The 22,300-nt window shown below is 37.8% G+C and overlaps 1 protein-coding gene across 1 annotated transcript; it reads left to right on the top strand.

Annotated features, from left to right (window-relative positions):
• Nucleotides 1–20,984, top strand: LIPC (lipase, hepatic; the record flags this gene model as incomplete). Its single annotated transcript, XM_010288526.1, has 9 exons — nt 1–51; nt 4,895–5,082; nt 6,660–6,839; nt 9,272–9,389; nt 11,397–11,630; nt 13,060–13,302; nt 16,982–17,102; nt 17,790–18,008; nt 20,872–20,984. Coding segments are annotated over 9 exons (1,460 nt in total), but the record flags the coding sequence as incomplete, so codon positions are not given.
• Between the last annotated feature and the right edge of the window lie 1,316 nt (nt 20,985–22,300).

Below are 22,300 nucleotides of genomic sequence, written 5' to 3'. Positions count from 1 at the left end.
TCCTGCTACACTTTGTCCTCATTCCTGACACACCTTCAGGCAAATTTTGTGGTATAAAGCAGGTATTTTGTAGTTGCATTTTTATGCCAAATCAGACATGATATAGAAAGGAATATAGTTAGACCCTGGATCTCTCCCCCAAAAAAGTATATGATATTTCATGGTTTGAAACCCTGGCCAGTGTCCTTTGTCTAGTTTCCATTCACAAGTCTTACAGCATTACTGTAAATTTCAGAAGAGACTCAAAAAACTTCACAGTTAAGAAAACCATATGCCTTCTCATCTTTTGTCGTGATTCAATCACAGAATCACTAGGTTGGAAAGGACCTTCAAGATCATCAAGTCCAACCATTAGTCCAGCGCCACCATGTCCCCTAAACCATGTCCTGAAGCGCCACATCCACATGTTTTTTGAACACTTCCAGAGATGGCGACTCCACCACCTCCCTGGGCAGCCTGTTCCAATGCCTGACCACTCTCTCAGTGAAGAAATTTTTCCTAATATCCAATCTAAACCTCCCCTGGCGCAACTTGAGGCCATTTCCTCCTGTCCTATCACTAGTTACTTGGGAGAAGAGACCAACACCCTCGTCGCCACAACCCCCTTTCAGGTAGTTGTAGAGAGCGATAAGGTCTCCTCTCAGCCTCCTCTTCTCCAGACTAAACAACCCAGTTCCCTCAGCCGCTCCTCATAAGACTTGTGCTCCAGACCCCTCACCAGCTTCGTTGCCCTTCTCTTGACACACTCCAGCACCTCAATGTCCTTCTTGTAGTGAGGGGCCCAACACTGAACACAGGATTCAAGGTGCGGCCTCACCAGTGCCGAGTACCGGGGCACAATCACTTCCCTACTCCTGCTGGCCACACTATTCCTGATACAGGCCAGGACCAAGTTGGTCTCCTGGATAAACCTGCTTCTACAGGTAAACAGAAGATCTAGTTCAAATAATATACGTTTATTCCATATGGAATTATCATTATTATTACTATTTGCAAGATCTCTTCTTTTTAGAGCAAAAAGGTTTCTTATTATTCTTCACATGTTTCTTTCATTTTAAGTTTGAGCTTGCATTATTAGAAGCACGACAGACATAATCTAAACCAATAAACACTAACAATGCAAATAATAATAAAATACTAATAGTGAAAATAAATAACTGAACTATTAGCATGCACATCCCAATGCGCATTGCATTCAGATGGCTACTAGACCTACTACCAGGTATGTAGAGGTCTCCTTTGTTTTTGAAATCCCAATTTAAAAAAAAGTTTCATTTTGTTCAACTGTGAATCACTCTTCTGGTTTTACTTCTCAGTAAGAAAACACGATTATCTTGGGTCAAATCTAAAAGTGTTTTGGTTTGTCTGCCAAAACTAACCTGAAAATGTTTTACAAGAAACTGTGCTACTTAGTTATAAAACTAAGTGGTATTTACAAAGTCAGCCTTCAGTTACAGTCTTTACTGCACCTCATAGAAACATCATTAACACAAAAAAAGGAAAGGTAAAGGGCTGAATCTCCTCCAGGGTATCAAGAAGTCACAACAACATTTCTTGCCCTTGATTACCATGCTGCTCTGCATGAAGCTAATTTAGGATAGCACATGGATCAGTGTGGCCATGTTGCATTGCCTTTCCTGAAAGAATTTATGTTAGAGTAGGAAATTAAGTCAGCAACTCACACATCTGGGTTAAGTGCTAATTTTCCAAAGAGAAACTCTTTGGAGTTTCAGAAAGATCTTGGCATTCCCAGCTGCAACGGCACAGGAACATTTTTAGCAGTTTTATTTTGCTGTTTTTGTAAACTGACATATGAAACTTTGCAATTCCCTTCGATCATGTCACTGAGTCACTGGCATGACATTTTTAGCAAGAGTCTGTTGCAGAAGTCAAGCTCTTCAGACTCTATTTCCTTCTCCAAGACATTACATGGATTAACAGATTGAAGTAGTTCTTTGTCTAATAACACAACAGATTCTATTGGAACTTCTAACTTTTGACAGCCATAAAGAAGTTCAAACTGTATTTTTAATTCCCTCTTACTGGCAAGCCAAAAGCTCACTCATTAAAGCACCACAAGCACTTCAGTGAATGTATAAAGAAAACAGCTATTTATTAGACTTGTTTTCTGTAGTATGTACAAACAATATGGAGAGTGACAGAGCGCCTTTGCATTGCACAAACACTGAGTGAAAAGAAAATGAAAACAAGGCATAAAACAAAGAAAGGATGTGTACAATGGAACAGGCACAAGTTACTTTTTTTTTTCTTTTTGTGCCAAAAATAGAACACAATGCTTATCTTTGTGTAGAGACTACACACCAAAGCCTGAATAAACTGGAGGGTAAGAATATCAACATCATTAAAACTCTTTCCAGTTTTCAGTTCTTTATCTAGATTCACTTTCTCTTAATATTACTTTCTTCAGAAACTGAGTCCTCTCCCAGAAAAAAAGTGTTTGTAAGTAGACTTTGTAATGAAGAAATGATCAGACTTAGTCCCAGCTAGCTACAACAGTTAAAAGTGCCACTAAATAAAAAAATGAAACACTGAAGCTAAGAATTTTGACAACCAAATGTTCACTAACTTTGAGGCTTTTGAAATTCCAGTTGTAAATGGCTGAACAACTTTATGCAATAATGTTTCCTAGCTGTGGAACATAACATTGCCTGGAGTGACTTGGAATCTGCAATAATTAGCAACAAATAGAAAACAGTGCACATCCAGTGCAGTATAGTTTGTGAGTTTTCTTACCAGAATTGCCATTTACTTAATCAAATTAAATATGCTGTTTGTATAATGTCTTATCATTATACTAAAATAAAACCTTGAATAAAGTTTGTAATAAGACTGACATGTGGCAAAAATACAGTCTGATCTAAACCCAGCATGCTTTCACATTAGGGTTCTTTGTATTGTGCGTTATAAGACACTATTTCTGTGAATATATAAATACGGGAGTTTCCCATTACTAAATACACTTGTGGGATAAAGGCTCACCTGTAAATATATCAAAAGTACCTTATAAATTAGCAAAATGTTATCAAGACAACAATGTCATAGAACCTCAGGATGCATGTGCAGATATAATACAGAAATGAATATGCTATTATTTTAGAGGTTTTCTGAAAACATCTATACACATGAGTTGTAATGAACAAAAGAAGTTGTGTGCTGACTTAGAAGATAAAATAACAATATCATATTTCTAACATTAACATTATATTAAGGAACTTTTATGCAAGAAAAATAAAAGAACTAAAATTGAACTAACATGAGTTCTGTTCCAACACAATAATTTCCATTTATTTCTCAGTGAATAAAATACTTCATTTTCACCTCCAAGAATATTTCATTATTTGTTAGGTCTAATTAAAACAAATGCCTCTTTCCTGACCATTCTAGTGGTACTGCTAAGCAGGTGCTGCAGCTTGAATTGGTATCTCCTGAACTTGGTAACAAGAGCTATGCACACTGTTCTGTATGTGGTTAATAAGTGCCTTAACTCATTGGTACTAACATTCTCTCTTCCTACCAAAAACATTGATGCATCCTGGAATTATATTTTCCTTTCTCACAGCCAAATCACAGCGGTGACTCATAGTCAGTTTTGCTATTGATTACTACAGTCAAGTCTTTTTACCCTTGTGTCACTTCCAATTTATGACCTCCATTTATCAAGAAATTCTTATCAACTGTATGCCCTTGCACTTCATAATATGAGATTTCTACTTGTTTCTGTTGCTGTATTTTCAAGGTCATCTAGCTCTTACATTTAACTTTTTGGTCTCCTTGGTATTAGCAAATGCCTCCCAAATGTTCTCAGTCTTGTACCCTTCCTGCCTGCTTCGATAATGAAAATATTAAAACAAGATTAGCCAAAAAACATCCCTCAAAGAACTCCATTAGTAAACTCTCTCCGCCCTAAAAGTTTGCTTCGCTACACAAAGAGCTGTAATTTCTCATCTGTCTAGTTCATCACACCCTAAGTTTTCTTCTACTAATCCTAATTTTTCCTAGCCTAAGTAAGAATTTATTATATGGATTATTTTCAGATAAATAAAATAAACAGTCTGAAGTCTTATTAGAAAGAAACAGCAGGCTTGCGTGTCACAATGTGCTTTTTGTAAGCTTCTGCTTTATTTCATTTTCAGCAATTTCCCTATATTCATATTTTTCCTTCTAAGCTCATAATGTTGTTAAGACTACAGTTCACCCTGCCCCCACTTTCTTAAATACAGATACCATCCCAGGTACTTAATAGACATTTCTGAAAATGTTGTCCTATATGTATCAAGCTAGTTTCTCTAAAAACAAAACCACCAAAAATATTACAACTAGAACAAGAACATTTCATCTTGCTTTTTTAGAGAAAAAGCATAATTTATGATGTGGTCTAATAGTTTTAAGCAGCCATCTAAGTCTCTAAGCAGAGTTATAACCCTGAATAAAATGGTTATTTTAGTGTAACGATGCCTGCTCAGCAACTACTAACAAACACACATTAGTAAAATATGCCCTGCAGAGTCAATAGCCTATGAATGTGCTTCCCTGTGCATGCACTAACATTGTAAAGTCACAACATCTGTACTGTGTTTTTAAAACACTTACGCATTCTATAAGGGCCCATAGCAATAGGTCAACATTTCCCATCTAATTGCTATTGTTCCAATAGATGGACTCAAAGGCACATCTAGACCATGTCAAACCGAGAGAGAGAATTTTTTTGACCCAAAGTGTACAGCTTAGGCCCACCTGGAGTAGGCAGCAATTATACATAGCTGGAGTTTCAATCTTACTAGTTTACTTTGTATTATAACCTGTGTTTCACCAGTAACTTCTTCAGGTTTTAGATTCCATCCTATTATGACTGTTGTTATGAATTTCATTACAGAGGCACTGGGATCACAGAGTCAGCACGCTAGAACAAAGAAAGATCAGCAAAACTTAGAAACCAAATTTCGACTTTATACAGATACAACTGAAGAAGGCTGCCAGATTTTCTTTAATCAGTTGGAGACTCTTGACAAATGCAGTTTCAATGCCTCTCTTCCTCTGGTGATGATAGTCCATGGTTGGTCGGTATGAACTCACATTTTGTTTTTAATTCAAACTACATCTAATTTGATACACTTTCCTCCTCATTATGCTACTGCCAAAAGTAACTTCAGAAGAAAGGTTGTGATCAGAAAGATGGTGGATTTCCCTAGTAGCAATCATGGCTAGAAATAATAAAAAGTGGATATTCACCATTGAGATTCTGAAGGAACAGTCTACGAGCAGTTTTTCACATGGGAGTCCCACGCCAAGGATTAGATTCAGCCCTGGTTTAAAGCCAGCAGATTTCGAACAAGTAGCTGACAATGCGCTATGCCTCTGGAGGACTGAATACCAGTTTCATTTCTCTGATGTGTACACCGTCAGATATTTACAGACTTATTGAAAAGTGTGCACAACCTCCCCACATCTCACAGATACACCTTTGAAGAGAACTTCTCTATAAGTCCCTTGAGCTGAAAATGAAGCCTTCAATGTCAATGAATTATCGCTGAACTGCTTCCAGTTAAACAGTAACAAAAAAATCCACCATGAAAATCCCTCAAAAGCATACCAGTATGAAGAGTGACTTTTTATCAGCTTCTCAGTTGAAAAAGAAACAAAAGAAAAGGCAGAATAAGAAATGATGTCATTTTAACAGATCTTTGTTTCTCACAGAACCAATTTCACCATGTAAGGTGGTAAAATGGATGTTTCTTACACATTTGCAAATATGCAGAGAAACTTAGAACACCCTTGATGCATGTAACTCTCAAACAACATCAGAGCAGACTTTGGATGAAATATTCCCCTAGATTACTTTAGATGAGCCTCCCAAATAAGAATTTGTTCAAAACCTATACCCTTCTCAAAGAAAAACCATGGATCTGAAGCTGCTGCCATTGAAGTTTATAATTCATACTTAATTTGCACAGCTGTTGGGCTCTTAGAGGAAACCCAGAACTCAGACTCCCAAATTCTGTTAAAACACCAGAAGAGATAAGGATGGTCTATCAACTGAGGAAATATGTGCAAACAGAGCAACAATTAAATCTGATAGATTATATAGTAATTCTGGTCCACCAAATCAGAAGCGGTCTTTGATGCTTGTAAAGAAATTGTGACCAGGTCCTTAAAAAAAGAATGAATTTTAAAAAAGCAGCAGATCTGAAAGATGGAACAGCTGTAGATGGTAAATGCCCACTGGTCTGCAACCCTCCAGCTTCCCTCCCTCTCTAACCCTTTTAGCTTAAATTTACAATGACAGCTGCTCTTGAATGAAATCAGAAGTTTTCTGGGCATTTCTGTCTTCCTTTTTAATCAGTAATATCAATTATCTCAGGAAGAGTGAAAATATTTAGGGACATAATTTTACTGATAAAGAGTTCATATTACAAGACAAATTATTATATATATTATTATATTGATTCTTAATTTTTTGCCCACCAAAACCCAAAGATTGTCAGCACTGAAGCATGGTGAAGCCCCTAAAATCTAGTTCTCAGCATTAAGCCCTCCTCTGCTTATGTTTTTTGTTCCCCTGAGCTTTTCACAAGAAATATCTGTCAGAGACTGCTTTCCCTTGAGACTGTTTTTTTCTTTTTTTTTTTTTAACAAAACAGGTGGATGGGATGTTAGAAGGTTGGATTTGGAAAATGGCAGCAGCTCTGAAGTCTCAGCATAGACAAATTAACGTGATCATTGCAGACTGGCTTACATTTGCTCACCAGCACTATCCCATTGCTGTACAGAATACACGGTACATAGGACAGGAGATAGCAGACTTCCTGGAATGGCTGGAGGTAAGAGCCCCCCAGATAAACACGTTTCCCTGGAATAGACCTATTTACCTGTTCTTAGGCTTGCACCACCTTTTTGAAATACCATGCTGATTAATGCTGTTCATTTCAATCACTTATGTTTCTTTAACACATTGCAAATTTTTCCTCCATAAACTTTCATATGACTTCATAAAAAACTTTCACCATGCAAGCAAAAAAACCCAAGTGGTCTTGTTTATCAAAATATCTTGATATATCTTTAGAGGTGAGATAATTTCAGGCTAGCTTTTCAATTAGCCTGCGTGCAGACAGCTGACACAGGCCTACACTTTGAAAGCAGACACACATTACTATTTGCAAGTTCAGTAAAATGGGTTTATGTTATCTGTGCTTAATTTCTGCTTTTAATGCAGAATTCAAGCATGACATTGTGTCTGATTTTTGCCTCAGTTCACCAAAGGTTATTCTAAAATAATGGCTTAGAGATCCAGAATGTATAGGGAGACCTTTTAAGAGGACAGACATGCCTGAAAGAGCAGATGACATGGAGGCAGTAATGAGTAGAGCCACACTTAATGTAGTGACTACTCATCAAAACTCCTGCTACACAGGACCTGTGGCCATGGCTGGATTGAAAAGGCTGCGCACAAGTCTGCAAGGGATCACCGGTCTCCAGCACTATTTAAGAAGAGGCAGAAAGCAAACACTAGAATAAGTATCACTCATACAAACCAAGCATGCTATGCAATGCTCATTTCACCTATCTCTAGTACTAATTTAAGCTACCTAATTTGAAATGAAATTATACTTCTGAACCTCACAATGAATTTTTGAATACATTAATTTAAATACAGTGAGGCCTAAGGTGGAAGGGACATATACTGCAAAGCTGAAAGATTTGTAGCAAATCCTGTTGAAGGGCTAAGCTGCTTTCAATAGGAATGGCAGGGTAGAAGAAGCTGTCAGTTACCATGCCCAGTTAGGGACAGCAGGCACAAAAGAGAAAGCAGAGGAACCAGAGTCACTATTTTTCAGTGTGACATTACAAGAAACCTTAGCTCTTGGTCAAATGTAGTTTAAATTGCTGGAGCCTAAAATAATATTTTGAAGCTGTTTAATTATTGAATGAATCAAACAGTGGACTTCGTTCAGTTCCCAGGACACACCACATTGTCAACAACACAGGCAGTCTGTGATTTCTCCAGTGTCAGCAAACAAATCGAGGCTTGTATAAATGAATCCTTGCTCCAGCATTGTAGGTAGCTTCTTTTGTACCATAATATGTTCCAGGATTTCATATACCATAAATTTTCACAACATTCAATTGAGCATGATCAAGCAGTAAACCTTCCTTCTCTTGAGAAGTACCCCTCCTGTGTTTAACAGTTAAAACCCCCTGCATTCCAACTCCCATAACTATCTTTCCACTATGTCTCTGCCTGCTTACAGGCAGGCGAGTATTTGAAATATCCTCAATGGATGTAGCAAGCTGCAGTGCTATGCAACATTTTAATAAAGCATAAAAATAAAGTATATCTTAGCACTCAGCTTAGTCCAAGAGTTAATAGGGCATGATCAGTAACAATCTCAACAGCATCCATCACAGTAACACCTGCCAAGAAAATTGGTCAGATCTTGTGATTTCCAAGAGCTGCCTCTCTCAAAAGAAGATTGCCAAGTTTCACCTCATCTTCACAAGAGACAGGTACTGAGACTGCAAAGCCACTGGGACAGGCAATATCCACAATGAAATTAAAATAGATGTTTGCCTCTCCTGCAAGAAAAATATGTCATATTTTTCATTACAAGTCAGAAAAGCTTTGAGCCTTGCAGCCCAGGTGAAATGCTTAAGAACTAGATAGCATTGATAGAAAGAAAGGCCTGAGGCCAATTCTGCTTCAGTAGGTTTGTTTCAGATCAGATACCCAGTTTTGTACAAATCAGTCCAAGAAATGTCATAGACATATCACTTAGCATATCTGATCAATGTTTTGATACTTTGGCCTCTAATTTGTCTTGTCCTAGTATCTCAGGCAAAAATATCAAGGTGCTTTCTACAAAGGATTGTCTTACACTGAAGTTAAAGGACAGATACCATTTTATAGTCATAGGAAAGTCAAATACTGCAGACAAAAAGCAATGCACAGTTGCATCACTTGCAAACAGCAACAAAATCCTACTATCAGTGTCAATAGTTTTCCTGAGCATAGCACATAAGCAGCAGTGCCCAAATGTGTGGTATTTTCCTGCTGCATGAAAAGGAGGCAGGGAATAATGTTCAGCCAGTGAAGAAATCAAGTACATGATCCATGCACCTCATTTTACCTCCACCATCAACATAAGTTTCTTGTGTTGTATTTCATGTTGTACTACATTCCTAGCTTGTAGTAAGTATTTCACTAGTTTACTTTTCACATTTTCTGCATCTAAATCAAGCTGCTACTATCTTCCAGGATTCCACTCAATTTTCCAGAACCAAGGCTCATCTAATTGGGTACAGCCTAGGAGCTCACGTTTCAGGATTTGCTGGAAGTTACATCAGTGGTACGAACAAAATTGGAAGAATTACAGGTAAAAGAGTTATAACTTTAAGAAATGTAACACTCAAGTGACTTAAGTTACATAGATATTTGACAATTCAATGTCATATCAACATTTAGCTGTGGAACCGCAATATTTGCCACAGTTTACAAGCTTCATCCTATTGGTTTATAAATTAGATTTAGAAAATTTAATGAAAACAATTTTTAGAATGAAGTATCATAGTATTTCTAGCTTTGATCTTTCCTACCTCAGTCCAAATTATGACATACAGAATATAGAAGTGTATGGACTACAAATCATAAACCAAAGATTCAAGTTGCATGTTGCTTGAATTTATCTTGTATCAATTCCCAGTAACACCTTAAACCAAACGTTAGCCACTAACCTTGGATCTTTGGTCACTATCTTGACCCAAAGCCATTCAAATACACTGTTCATTCTTAGCAACTCATTTTCAAAAGAAATTTACATTAAGGAAATTGTCTAACTGTGCTTAGGCTTTCAATTGTGTTACATTGCTCAGACAGTGAATTAAAGTCAGTTCTCCTGTGGCAAAAATTATAGTCCTGGATTACATTTTACAGGAAGCATATTATTAGAGTATCCCTAACAAAATTAAGTAAAAGTAAACAAAATTAACCATAACACTTCATTGTTTTGACTAGTGGCATTTTGAACCATCTGTAAAGTTTTGTAACTGTACTAATTATGTGTAATGAAAATACATTTATAAGGCTATTGATATGCTGCATACAGTACCACCACTAATGCACAGTGACAGCTTAAAAAAAAGCAACAAAACAAACCCAAAACAGCAGCACATTTTACACCAGGCCCACATCAGCTACATTTAAGTTATCAGAGAAAACATTTTACTTGAATCTGATTTGGGAGTGAGGCAAATATGCAATACTACAGTCTGAAGTCCCAATTCTGATCTTGGATTTATTGCCACACATCATAGTCCCTTATACAACCAGCTCTTGTGACAGTGCCTGCATGCCAAGAAGCTGATCTTACACAGTGTGTCGTGATATTACACCTGTGTATACACTGAAAGACTTTAGTTCATCAGCACCGCTTGTTCAAACCATATTAGTACATCAAACCTCAATATTGAATAAGTAAAAAACATTAAAACACATTATTTATTGTAACAGCTATATGCATTCTTCAGCAAAAATTATTTAGGTTTGTAACAATAAGCTCCAAACATACATAGTGATAAAAGCTATTAAAAAAAAAAGCAACATATGCCTTCAGGATGACATCCCTACTTGTAGCCTGCATTATTAGTCTTGTCCAGTTACACCTATGCAACCATGTTAGTCCATAGTTCCACCTGAAGCATCTCAAATTTAGAAGCTTGTCCTCAAAACTAAAGGCAGCTTTAAACTATGCAGGCAGGCCTTTTCCATAAATCAGTTCCCAACCAAACAGAGCACCACAGAAAAATATCTGGCGAACTAAAAATCAGCAAGACTCCCTAAATGGAATATTCTTTTTCTGATTACTGTAATAATTTCCCTTGAAGATCTCTGAAGTTGAAAAATTATTATAAAAAACATCTAGCAGACATACAGCTCTTTTCAGCAACAAGTGAAGCTTTATGGAGTTTTTTTAGCCCCAAATGTAGGCTAAAAGTCAACCTTGTTGTGGGACTGGTGTCTTCAAAAGGGCCACTGAAATGCATGACCTCTAGGGTATGAAAAAGAAAAATCAAGTAAACATCATTCCAGAGACAAAGCAGTAGCGAGCACAGTTTGTCTCTAACAAACACATCTATCTCTGGGCCTGTGTCCTTGTGCATGTAGCAGTTACTGTTTATTACAGCACCCGTGTTTACTTTACCTTTTGTTGTAACCATGTACCCTCTGCAGGACAAGTGTTCCTAGCATTGTTTCTGTCAGTGAAAGACCTTGTAAAGTACCAGTGCTGCCTGTTTTTAAATATTTATCACAGACTTTTCTCATAACAGTAAAAGAACAGCCCATCCACACTATATCACAACTGGATTATTCGCATTTATCACAGGCCTCGACCCTGCCGGTCCCTTGTTTGAAGGAATGTCACCAACAGACCGTTTATCTCCAGATGATGCAAACTTCGTAGATGCAATTCATACATTCACTAAACAGCACATGGGTCTCAGTGTTGGCATCAAGCAGCCTGTGGCTCATTTTGACTTTTATCCCAATGGAGGCACCTTTCAGCCTGGCTGTCACATCATGCACGTGTATAACCACATTGCACAATATGGCATCACTGGTAAGAACCAACGGCACAAAATGGGAAGCAGCATTGCAGATGCACTGACAGTATCTCTGGGCAACTTTACATATCTCTGTGGTCTTAAACAGTATCTAATGGGAGTATTATCATCCATTATGTGCAATTAAATTTCTCTTCTAGAAAGTTGTTATCCAATTTTTACATGTATAGAGTTCAAACTGTTCTTACTGACTTCAGTGAGGAATTTGGCTGCCTAGCACTTAGGAAAATGAGGCCATAAGCATCCTGCTGTCAAGCACTTCTGAATAATTTCACAGGTATTTATTTTAGCACTAGAGGAAATGAGAAAACTTATTCTAATTAAGCCTGATTCATCTAGCGTGCCATTCATTATTTCAAATCAAATAAAACACAGGGATATACCACTCACCTCCTTAGTTCACTTCTTCCCAACTCCCTGTCCTTCAGCTGCGCAGATGATGTTCTCTCTAGGACCCGACTGCCAATGTTCCAGGCTACATTTTATATATAGAAACTTATTTCCAATGTACCTAAACGTAAATGTATAGAGAAACTGATGCAACATACTGAAAAAAATCTAGATAAGGTACTGATGCACAGTGACAAACAGAACCATTGACTGAAAAACCCTAAAAGTACATTTCACCCAGCATACTGCATTGCAAAAATATTTCTCAATTATCACATTATCTAAAAGTAGGCCTTGCTTGTTAGCAGATAATTCATGATAACTGTCATGACAAATGTGAAACCAAGCACCAGCTAGAAAGCTTATCAGTGAAGACATCTAAAAACAGTCCATCATGATATATCCCGATTCCACAGAAGAAACTAACTTCAGTAATTTGATGACACTTAAGGAAGAAAAAAGATACTTGCTTCTTGTAAAAGCATATCTATGTATTTAATAATTTTCTAATGTATTTAATAAATTTTTTGCTCCTTTTTTCCCAGTAGCAGCTGCAAGCAAAATTCAATTCAACATGAGAGTTTGTCACTCTGATAGGTACAAAGTAAGACATTACCATGTGAACATCCAAAAGACAACAATGTACAACCATTAAGAATGAGACTGCTGTCTTTAATGAGGCATGATCTAAAAGACTGCGTGTAGCCTGTATTGTATTTCATACTGACCAATCAGCCAGGACAATGAAGTCAAGGTTCATATTTACAGACAAAGTCAGGCTAGAGAAGTTTATGTAGCAAATTACTCAATTTTATTACCATGTGGGTTCAGCCAAACTATTTTTGGATGATCCTAAAAGTAAAGTTGCTACAATGTATGATTTCTGAGGCAAAATCATTATGTTTTAGTAGTAAAGGGGTGGGGAACATGTGGAAACAATAACATATGTTTATAGTTGGTTACTGTACTCCTCTGCAGATGAAATGGTAAAGAGGAACAAGGGCACACAAAATTTTGTTGTTTGCATTTTTTCAGGCATCACTCAAACTGTGAAATGTGCCCACGAGAGGTCAGTTCATTTGTTCATCGACTCTCTGCTTCACAAGGATAAGCAAAGCACAGCATACTGGTGCAATGACATCAACACTTTCGACAAAGGAATGTGCCTCAGCTGTAGAAAGAACCGGTGCAACACGCTGGGCTACAACATCAGGGAGGAAAGGCTCCCAAAAAGTAGACGACTCTTTTTGAAAACAAGAGCACATATGCCTTTCAAAGGTTTGTGGGAATACTTGTTACAGTCTCCAGATTGATCACAAAGTGTGAGAATGAGCCTAACCTTTGTGATCCTGTTTACTCATTTATTAAAGCTTATAAAAATCTATGGGAATAATCAGTTTGCTGAGACAACTGAGAATCCCAGTAGGCCATCTTGATGCCCTTTCATCAAGATCCTGACTCCTAATATTTCTGGGGGGAAAAAAGCATGCTGCATGCCTGCCACAGGCTAACCATGGATCTGAGGCCTCAGACTTCTTAGGGTCCTGATCTACAGGATTCTCCTACAACTGGCCTGTGTGAGTTTCTTATAACATATGCAGGCATACAGCCAAGCCAAAAAAGCAGCATAATCATTCTGGGAGACCTGTAAAACCTTCTGTTCCAAGTTTGCCCAAACCTTATCTGCAATTAGTCTACAAGATGACATATAAATTATTACTTCTCAGACAGGGGGACAGACAACAGAATAGCATGGACTTTTACAGGGCAGAACCATTGCACTAAAATAAAGTGACTGGTACTCTAGCTTTATCTCCATTAAATTACTTCATTGAGAGCGCAAAGTAACAATTTTCTAAGTTCAGAAAGACAGTCGGTATGGTTTCTTGCATGTATTACCACACAGAGGGGAAGTAGCCTGACAGGGAAATGGGGCCTAACTGCCCATCTCCATTACAAAATGGCCTGGGCCTGGCTGCAGGCCGATCACAATTCAGCTGTCAGAGAGCCCATGAGATGACTGCTGCTGTTGAGCAGACATTCACCTGCCAGCGGGAAGGTTTACGTACGTTTTAAAGCAAGAACAAGCAGGACTGCGTGGGACGAATGGCAGGGACACGCTTCTTCCAAGTGGCTTTCGGTGCAGGGACTTTTGGTGTGCGCCATTCCTCCTCGCTACCTCCTTCCATGGCTCTCGATGAGGCACGTGGCAAGCAAAAGGGCGTCACAGCCCAGGTAGGGCTCCTGCTCGAAGCTGCAGGCCACCACGCACGGAGGAGACTTGCGAGGTGCGCCCATCTCCTCGCCAAGCGGCTGGTGCCCTTCCCACAGCCCCCTCGGTGCCGGCAGCGCCACAGCCCGGCCCCGCCCTCTCCTCGGCCCTGAGGCAGTGCCAGGGCCCCGCCTGCCCCCGGCACAGCCCCACAGCCATGGGGTCCCTCTCCACCTCACCCGCTGCTGGGGCTGGCCCGTTCTGCCTGGCACTCCAGAAAGGGGGTGCCTCCCTCCTGTTGGAGGGGGTCGGCCTTCTTGTCCCCCACCCCAGACATCAGGGTGGGGGAAGCGCTTTGAACGTCAACAGCGTGCCCTTGGCATGGACACTCAAGGGCTTTCCTGTCCCGAGCAGAAATGCTTAAAAATGCTGCTTGCATGACACATCTTGTTTCCCCACAGTGCCTGGTACTCAACTGCAATATCACAGATTTAAAAAAAACAACAAAAATTCAGGTACTTCTAAAACAATTTTGGAAGTCTTCCACTAACACAGCTGTGAAGTACACAGTGAAGACTCCAGAGGGGTCTGCTCAGCCCTGGCCGATACTCAGAGCAGCTGAATCTGCTGGATCTCTTCTTATACTTTTTAAAATGCTTCAGGAAGCTACTTGAAATAGATTTCAAAATTTTAGAGGCCATGCCTACTTCCTGGTGTAATTTTGCTGCAGTACAGTCAGGTCACCATCAGAATCAGGAAAGCAAATTTCTCTGAGGACATGGTGTCTGCTACCACCACACCTGGGCACAGAAACACGATTTCTGTGTTGCATTTTTCTCTGGACAGAGAGACAGTTTCAGCTTGTGGGAAAATATCCGTGTCCTATTGGCTTCAATTTCAATTTGAAGCACGTTGCATTTTTATGCTTGGGGCTGGTTTAGCTTCAAAAAAACGTCCTTGGCCCATATGCAGATACCAGTGCCCCAGACAATGGGCTCCTTTCACAAAAGTTCCCAAACAAGGCAGCAACTGTGGGAGCATGTGTACAAAGTCACCTTTGTAACGGTCTTAAAAAAAATGTTTGAAGATCATGTGAGAAGCCCAAACAGAAGGAATTTGAGAAACTCCATGTTACACTTCACAATCCTCTGCATCTTCACAACCTGACGTTTCATTTTTCAAGTTAGCGACATTATGTTCTGGACCATACACTAATCCAGTTCAAACAAAAACCAGTTGTTACAAAGAAGTTCACATTTATTGTAAAAGCTGCGATGGGACCCTGAGTCAGATTTTTTATATGAATACGCTCACCCTTTTCCTTAAAGCGAGCATCACAACCACAGCAGAAGCCTAGGCTTTATCAGAACATACTCTGGAACAATCAATTTTTACATGGAGAGAAAGCTCAGAATAAGACAGGATAGCAATAGAAGTGATCTGTAAACAAGCGCCTCTGCCTACTTTGTCCTCATCAGATTTGCAGCAAAGAATCAGTCATTTTGTCTTCTACTGAGTGACACCTTTTCAAAAGAAATTACATCGTTCACTAACATGCAATAACTATGAAACAACAACAAAAAGATACAGCTTTTCTAGCAAATACCTTCCATTGTGAACACTCAGAGCTGCACAAAAAAATTATAAATCTATCCGTACATACACATAAAAAGACGACGACTCCCTTAAGCAGTACAGTGGGGCCATTCTCAGATTTGGTGAAGCGTGACATGGGTGAGGAGAGGAAATGAGGAAAGAACATTTTTCTACACAAAAACTAGTGTGTAATAATGTTTACCAGAATAGTTTCCCATGTGTAATTTGACCAGATTGCAAGGATAAGTAAAACACCCCTAATTCTTCCAAATACTCTCTGGTCCTTGTTAATAAAAATTACTTCGGGTTTCTGCCGAGAAGGTGGCTGGTAGAATCACCAGACAGAAGAGTTTTGTATGTTCAAATCTATCTGACAACACCTGTGTGCAAATGGCCTCTAACTGCACATTGGGATTTTGTGATTTTTGTGGTTTGGGGATTTTTTTCTTCATAATTTACTAAATGTCAAACTGCTTGTAATCAGTACACTGACGATGTCTTAGGCATTCTTAATTCTGACAATATTCAGTTCCAAGTCTTTCCTAAACACTGTTCTTCTAGAAACCCACCAGATCCTGAAGTAATTAATGACATTTCTTACAGTAATGTGCTTGAACAAAGCCATATTGTTAACGGAGGCATGTTAAGCACAATGTATCATTATGAAGTCAAGCAAAGCTTGTGAGTCATCTGTTTTGCAGGGCAATTTTCTAGCCAGTCAGAGAAAAAGCCTGACTACATTGCGTAAAGTCTTCAATCTGTATCATACATCTCTAGCTATGTCCAGTCATAAGGATTTGGATTTATCTGCCAGTTAGAGGACTTGCCAGAAATTCTAACAATTAAACTTCAGAAAAGCTGAAAAATTTCACATGGAAGAAAGTTTTATGCTACAAAAGGAACTGAAGCTGAAGTTACCTTTTTTCCCCATCCTTTTAAATAAAGCAATAGGGCCCCAAAACCTAAGGGATTACACAGCATGGCAATAATCAGAAAAATTGATATTTGAATTGCAACAAATTTGTTTAAAAAATAAAAAGGAAATATCAATCAAGTTTCTGCTCTGAAAGGCAAAATTCTTTTGCCTGAGAAATCTATTGCTTCTTTGACCATTAATTTTGTCACTTGGCAAATTCTTCCTTTCTGCAGTCTATCATTATCAGTTCAAGATCCACTTCATCAATGAAATCCAAGGCAAGCAGATAGACCCAACTTTTACCATCTCTCTGACAGGCACTAAGGAGGATGCTAAAAACCTGCCCATCACACTGTGAGTATTGATATTACATGTTATTGTACAAGTGAGAAACAACTTATAATACCACATCACATATATAATCATGCTATGAGTGAAGATGAAGTGGAAATTGTCCTCTCTTTACCCATACCCCCTAAAAAATCACTAACTTTTACATGGTCCATACAGTTTTTGCATGGAAAATCCCTATAAAACAAACTTAGTAATTTTGGAAGTTTCCCTGAACATTAAGTACCCTGTCCATTAATGTTTGGTCCATCCCACAGCTAACACTGAAGTATACTCAATTAAAACACAAAGGTACAGCTGTAATTAAGGTAAAAAAATTTGGATATTTCTCATGATGGACACTACCTGTATGAACAAAAGAAAAGGCAACCGTGGGGGTCAGCCTTTGCTTCAGCAGACAGAAGATGTAACTTAGACGCTATTATGGGACACCTTTTGCGGTCAGAAACCACTACTGCTTCACTAGCTGTTCAAGATTCTCCTGCTTCTGCTTCTCTTCTAGCGTGTTGTCTTATTCACCACTTTATGGGCCTGAGACCGCAACATTCCCCCCTGGAGAAGGAGGAGGAAACATAGTTCTTTCATTTTAAAGAGGAGATAAACCCCCCTCCCTTTTTTTTTTTTTTTTTCTTCTTCCCACTTTAATCCATAACAATTAAGATGGCATTATTCTGGTTTTGTTTTTTGCAGAGTTGAAGGTATCAGTGGGAATAAAACCTACTCTTTTCTCATCACCCTCGACACTGATATTGGTGAGCTAATAATGATCAAGTTCAAATGGGAAGGAACGGCAGTTTGGGAAAATATCTGGGACACAGTTCAAACCATAATACCATGGACAAAAGGTGCCCATCGACCAGGACTTATAGTGAAGACAATAAGAGTGAAAGCAGGGGAAACGCAGCAAAAGTAAGTGTAATGAAAAAGATCAGACTGCATGATTTTTAAGTGACTTTAAAGAATTTCTTTGTTCTTGGGTCATAAATGAGTAGTGGGAAATGTTCTGGCTCACTACTGCCACTAATCTGAGTTTAAGGCGCAATAACCATGGGTGACAATTTTGTTGATACTTGGGAATAGAGGATAGAGAAGGAGTTAGCACACAGACCCATGGAAAAATTTTAACAAGTTCCGCAGTGCAATTTTTCTACACAATTAATGACAATAACTGATTACAATTTCTTACTTATTTTTAGAATGTGGTTATCTCACTTTATAAGGACCATATGAAATTTCAAAGAAACAAGACACTATGTAAGATAAATATTGACTCCAACATTAAAGCCATGAAAAATTCAATTTCCTACATACAAAAAATATGCCAAATCTTAATTATTTAATTTGCAATACCTACTTCATAAAGAAAGTCAGCATCATCATTCTTGAAAGTCCTCATTACAAGGATCACATGCAGAACTACAGAGTCATCTGATTATTCATTGAAGCTAAGGGTTTTATCATACAATTCCCTTATTTTCGTCTCATTCATTTAAAGGTCAGTCCAGTGTCTGATAGTTGATAACGAATTACTACACTGTGCAGGCTTGTTTAAGAGGTTCCTGGAGCGATATTGTGGAAGCAAATTTTCAACTACAGCCATTTTGATATTTCTGTAGTGGGCAAACAGAATGTAAGCAGTCCTAGAAAACAAAAAGCCTGTCTATACTTCTACATACCACACTTTCACTGGTATTTGACAGAAGCTTTTGCAGTCTGGTTGTGCTTTTTTCTGTAGTATGAATACAGTGATGTGAATTTTGTCAGCTGAACTCTGAAGTAGCAGAGAGCAGTTTTCTGGAGAAAAAAATATTCTGAATGCCAAATGAAGTCTGTGTTTGGTTTTTGTTGTTTGGTTTGGGGTTTTTTTGGGGGGTGTTTCGGTTTTTTTTTCTTTTTCCCCTGCTGATTGCTATGAAACTGGATCACCAAGTCTGTGTGGCCTTGTTCTCTACATACAGCAATGCTAATAACACTTTTGAAACTGCTTATTCACAGAGAAATTTCAGCCAGAACAGAATAACAAAACTTGTAATGATTCCCACTGCTTTAATCCTTCTATAAATTTTAACTGAGTAGTTTAATTAAGGTTAATAAGAAAAGCATGTCCTACCTCGTAACTGTGGTTCAGTCTTAGAAGGCGATTTTTCCTTGCTAATACCAGCACCACTTACAACTACTGCAGACTTTCTGTGGAACAATACTTACTGGCAGAGCTGCATCTCCTTGATACTGACATAAAGGACAAATTAGACAATTTAAAGAGACATTTTCATCAGACTGTCTGCATGTGCTTGGGGGCAGAGGAGTGATCATATTTTCTTGGGTTTTGTCCCCCGAAAGTGTATTTTGTAGTTATTTTCCTCTCCTAATCCAGCACTTGGCACATGCTACTGCCACAAAAAATCCCCTTAATTTCTGTAACATTTCCTGCTGTTTTAAAAGCGATGATCCCAAATTAGTACTGACCTAAGTGCCACAGTAAATGAAAGCATAGTATATACCACAAATTAGAGAGCTCTGTTTAAATACAGATTCTTGTACCTTGAGAAAAAAGTATATGAAGATTGTGCAAGGATTATGTCAGGTATACTCACTTTTCTAACCAGAAAGTTCCTGTCCAATACAGCTGTGTCAATAACCTGGCACAAACCAATTACTACTTCTGCACTACTTCAGAGGTGGTAACTGAGGTGGGTAGTTATTATACTAACAAAAAAGTCATACTGGTATCTTCAGGTACCTAATGCTCCTTTGAAATTTTTTTGCTGCAAGCAGAAGTAGGAATTTGTGTCAAGACTTTAATGCATACTGATTGTGTGCTGGGTTTTTTTTTCTGTGCAATCTGGGCTTGTCATAGGAATGGAAATGATGTTCTACTGTTGAAATACTGCATTAATGCTTGAGGGGGGAATGAAAGATTATTAGATGATTCTAAAAGGATGAACAAAGGATATTGAAGAAAAAGTATTTTCTTCAAAGAAAAGCATGTGTAGCTTTCGGTCTTCTTGGAAAGCCCAAACATCATGGATCTAAGAATTAGCAATTCTGGAAATTCAGTATTAAAAAAGCTAGTAAACATAAGATGTGTTCTGAGCTGTCTTGTGCTTTCTTGAGCATTTGAACAAACTTGACAATATTTTATCTCCATGTACTTTTAACTCACAATGTTCATTATATTTATATACAAGACAAATTTTCTGTTGTTAGATTATCTAATGACAAACACTTAGACACAACAGAACAGCATAAACTTAAAAAGTAGTTAATAAACAGACTATTATGAGCAGCAAAATACCAGATTCCAACATATTTCAGTTCCAAATATGGAAGCCATTTCTGTAGCATATGTAGCTGCTGCTGTTGTTAGCATTCTCACAACTAAATACTAGTAGTCCAACTAAGTACTAGCAGGCCAAATAGTATCACTACAAGGGTTGCACTAAGACTTGAAACAATGACAATGGAAACTGTGACCACAAAGAGCAAATCACTGTGAGGGTATGCTATGGAGAACAGCATGCTGTGTATGATACCAGAAAGAGATGAAAGCACACCACAGTACACAGGAGTTGCCTCCTCCTTTTACTCTGTACCTTCTATCTGGCAGCCAGATACATCTCTTTCCTCACAAGCCTGTAACAACAATCAGATACCTTCCTGTAAAAGACAGGATAAAGAAAGTCAGGTTCAGTGTATCTAGAGCGCATACTGTTATACAGATAGTAGCCCTAAAAAAGTAACATTTTGCTTACATGCTGTGTTTTCTTTCTAGAACGACATTTTGTTCTCAAAGCATCGACAACGTTCACCTTCATCCAGCCCAAGAGAAAACATTTGTGAGATGTGAAGATCGCTTTCCGAGACAAAACAGAAAATGAGCAAGAACACAAAAAGCAGCTACTCACCAAAACATATTCAGATACTACACAGACAGTAAAATGTTTTAAAAACACACAGCTACATGAAATTTAAATATCCTGACAGTTTCAGAGGTGGTGAAGAAAATACATTAAAAAAAAAAAAATCAAAATTTTGTGATGCAATAGTAAACTGAATTATGTGCTTTGTTCACCTACAAGCCTACTCTCAAAGTGATCAACGAGTGATCAATTGATCTCAAAGTGATCAATTACATCAATAGCAACTGTCAATTTAAAATTGTTTAAAGTTTTAAAAAACACCTGCTCACTAGAAATAAAAAGATTACTATCTGAAAGAGTCATTGCCATAAGCCTTTGAAAAATTTTGTTTTCTTGGATTTCAGGCAAAAAAGGAGCCTCATTTCCCATTAAATACTCCGAAACATTAATAGTGACCCCTATCAGTTAAAACTTTCCTAAATTATTTCCTAATGAAAGGGGACTTAAATAATTCATAGAAGAAAATATTCCCAAATAGATAACATTGTTAACAAAGAGTTTGAACTTTTAACTTTATAATTAAAAAACTAAAATGCATCTCAACATACAGAATGCTTGAGCTATGTCATAACCATATGACAAGCCAAATAACTGCATTGCCTGAAAACGTTATACTAAACTTTGCCCTATTAGAAAATGCTTTGCTGTTTCACTATTTTAATTAAAGGACTGATTTAAATTACTAGTAATTTAATTATTTTAATGATGCTTAGCATACTACATGCAATTCTAGCGGAACTAAGTTCAGTTAACTTTTGCATTAAAATCACATTTACTTGTTCAGGTAAGGCCTGAGATTTTTAGATTTTAAATTACTGTATAGCAGATTTTAGCATGATTTGAAACTGCATGAATAAATTAAAATCATAAAACCCTCAAACATCTTTAGTGCATATAAACAAACTTTATGAATTCAAACATATACAATTCCATTGGTTCCTATGTCAAAATATAAACTACATAAAGAAACATTATTGTCTCAGATTATTTTTATTTTATGGATAGTGCATACTGAAACAGAAATCAGTATGTATGTCAGAGTATTTCATTTGTCACTTTGTAATATTAAGCACAAGATTCATTAAAAATTATGTTTCTACAACTATCTGAATGTATTTGTTTTAAAAGTTCTCTAAGTGGTAAAGAATGTGCAAGATAGACCTAGGACCTGGAACAAAGCATATTTTCCATATCAAGACCTTGCAGAGAGTTTTGAGTCAAAACATACAGGTATTATCAGGATTAAAGTGAGATTTATTTAAAAAGCATGACAAATGAACA

The sequence above is a fragment of the Phaethon lepturus genome, unplaced genomic scaffold (assembly GCF_000687285.1).
Source record: "Phaethon lepturus isolate BGI_N335 unplaced genomic scaffold, ASM68728v1 scaffold6426, whole genome shotgun sequence".
Classification (NCBI taxonomy): domain Eukaryota; kingdom Metazoa; phylum Chordata; class Aves; order Phaethontiformes; family Phaethontidae; genus Phaethon; species Phaethon lepturus.
This window is presented reverse-complemented; position numbering and strand designations above follow the sequence as displayed.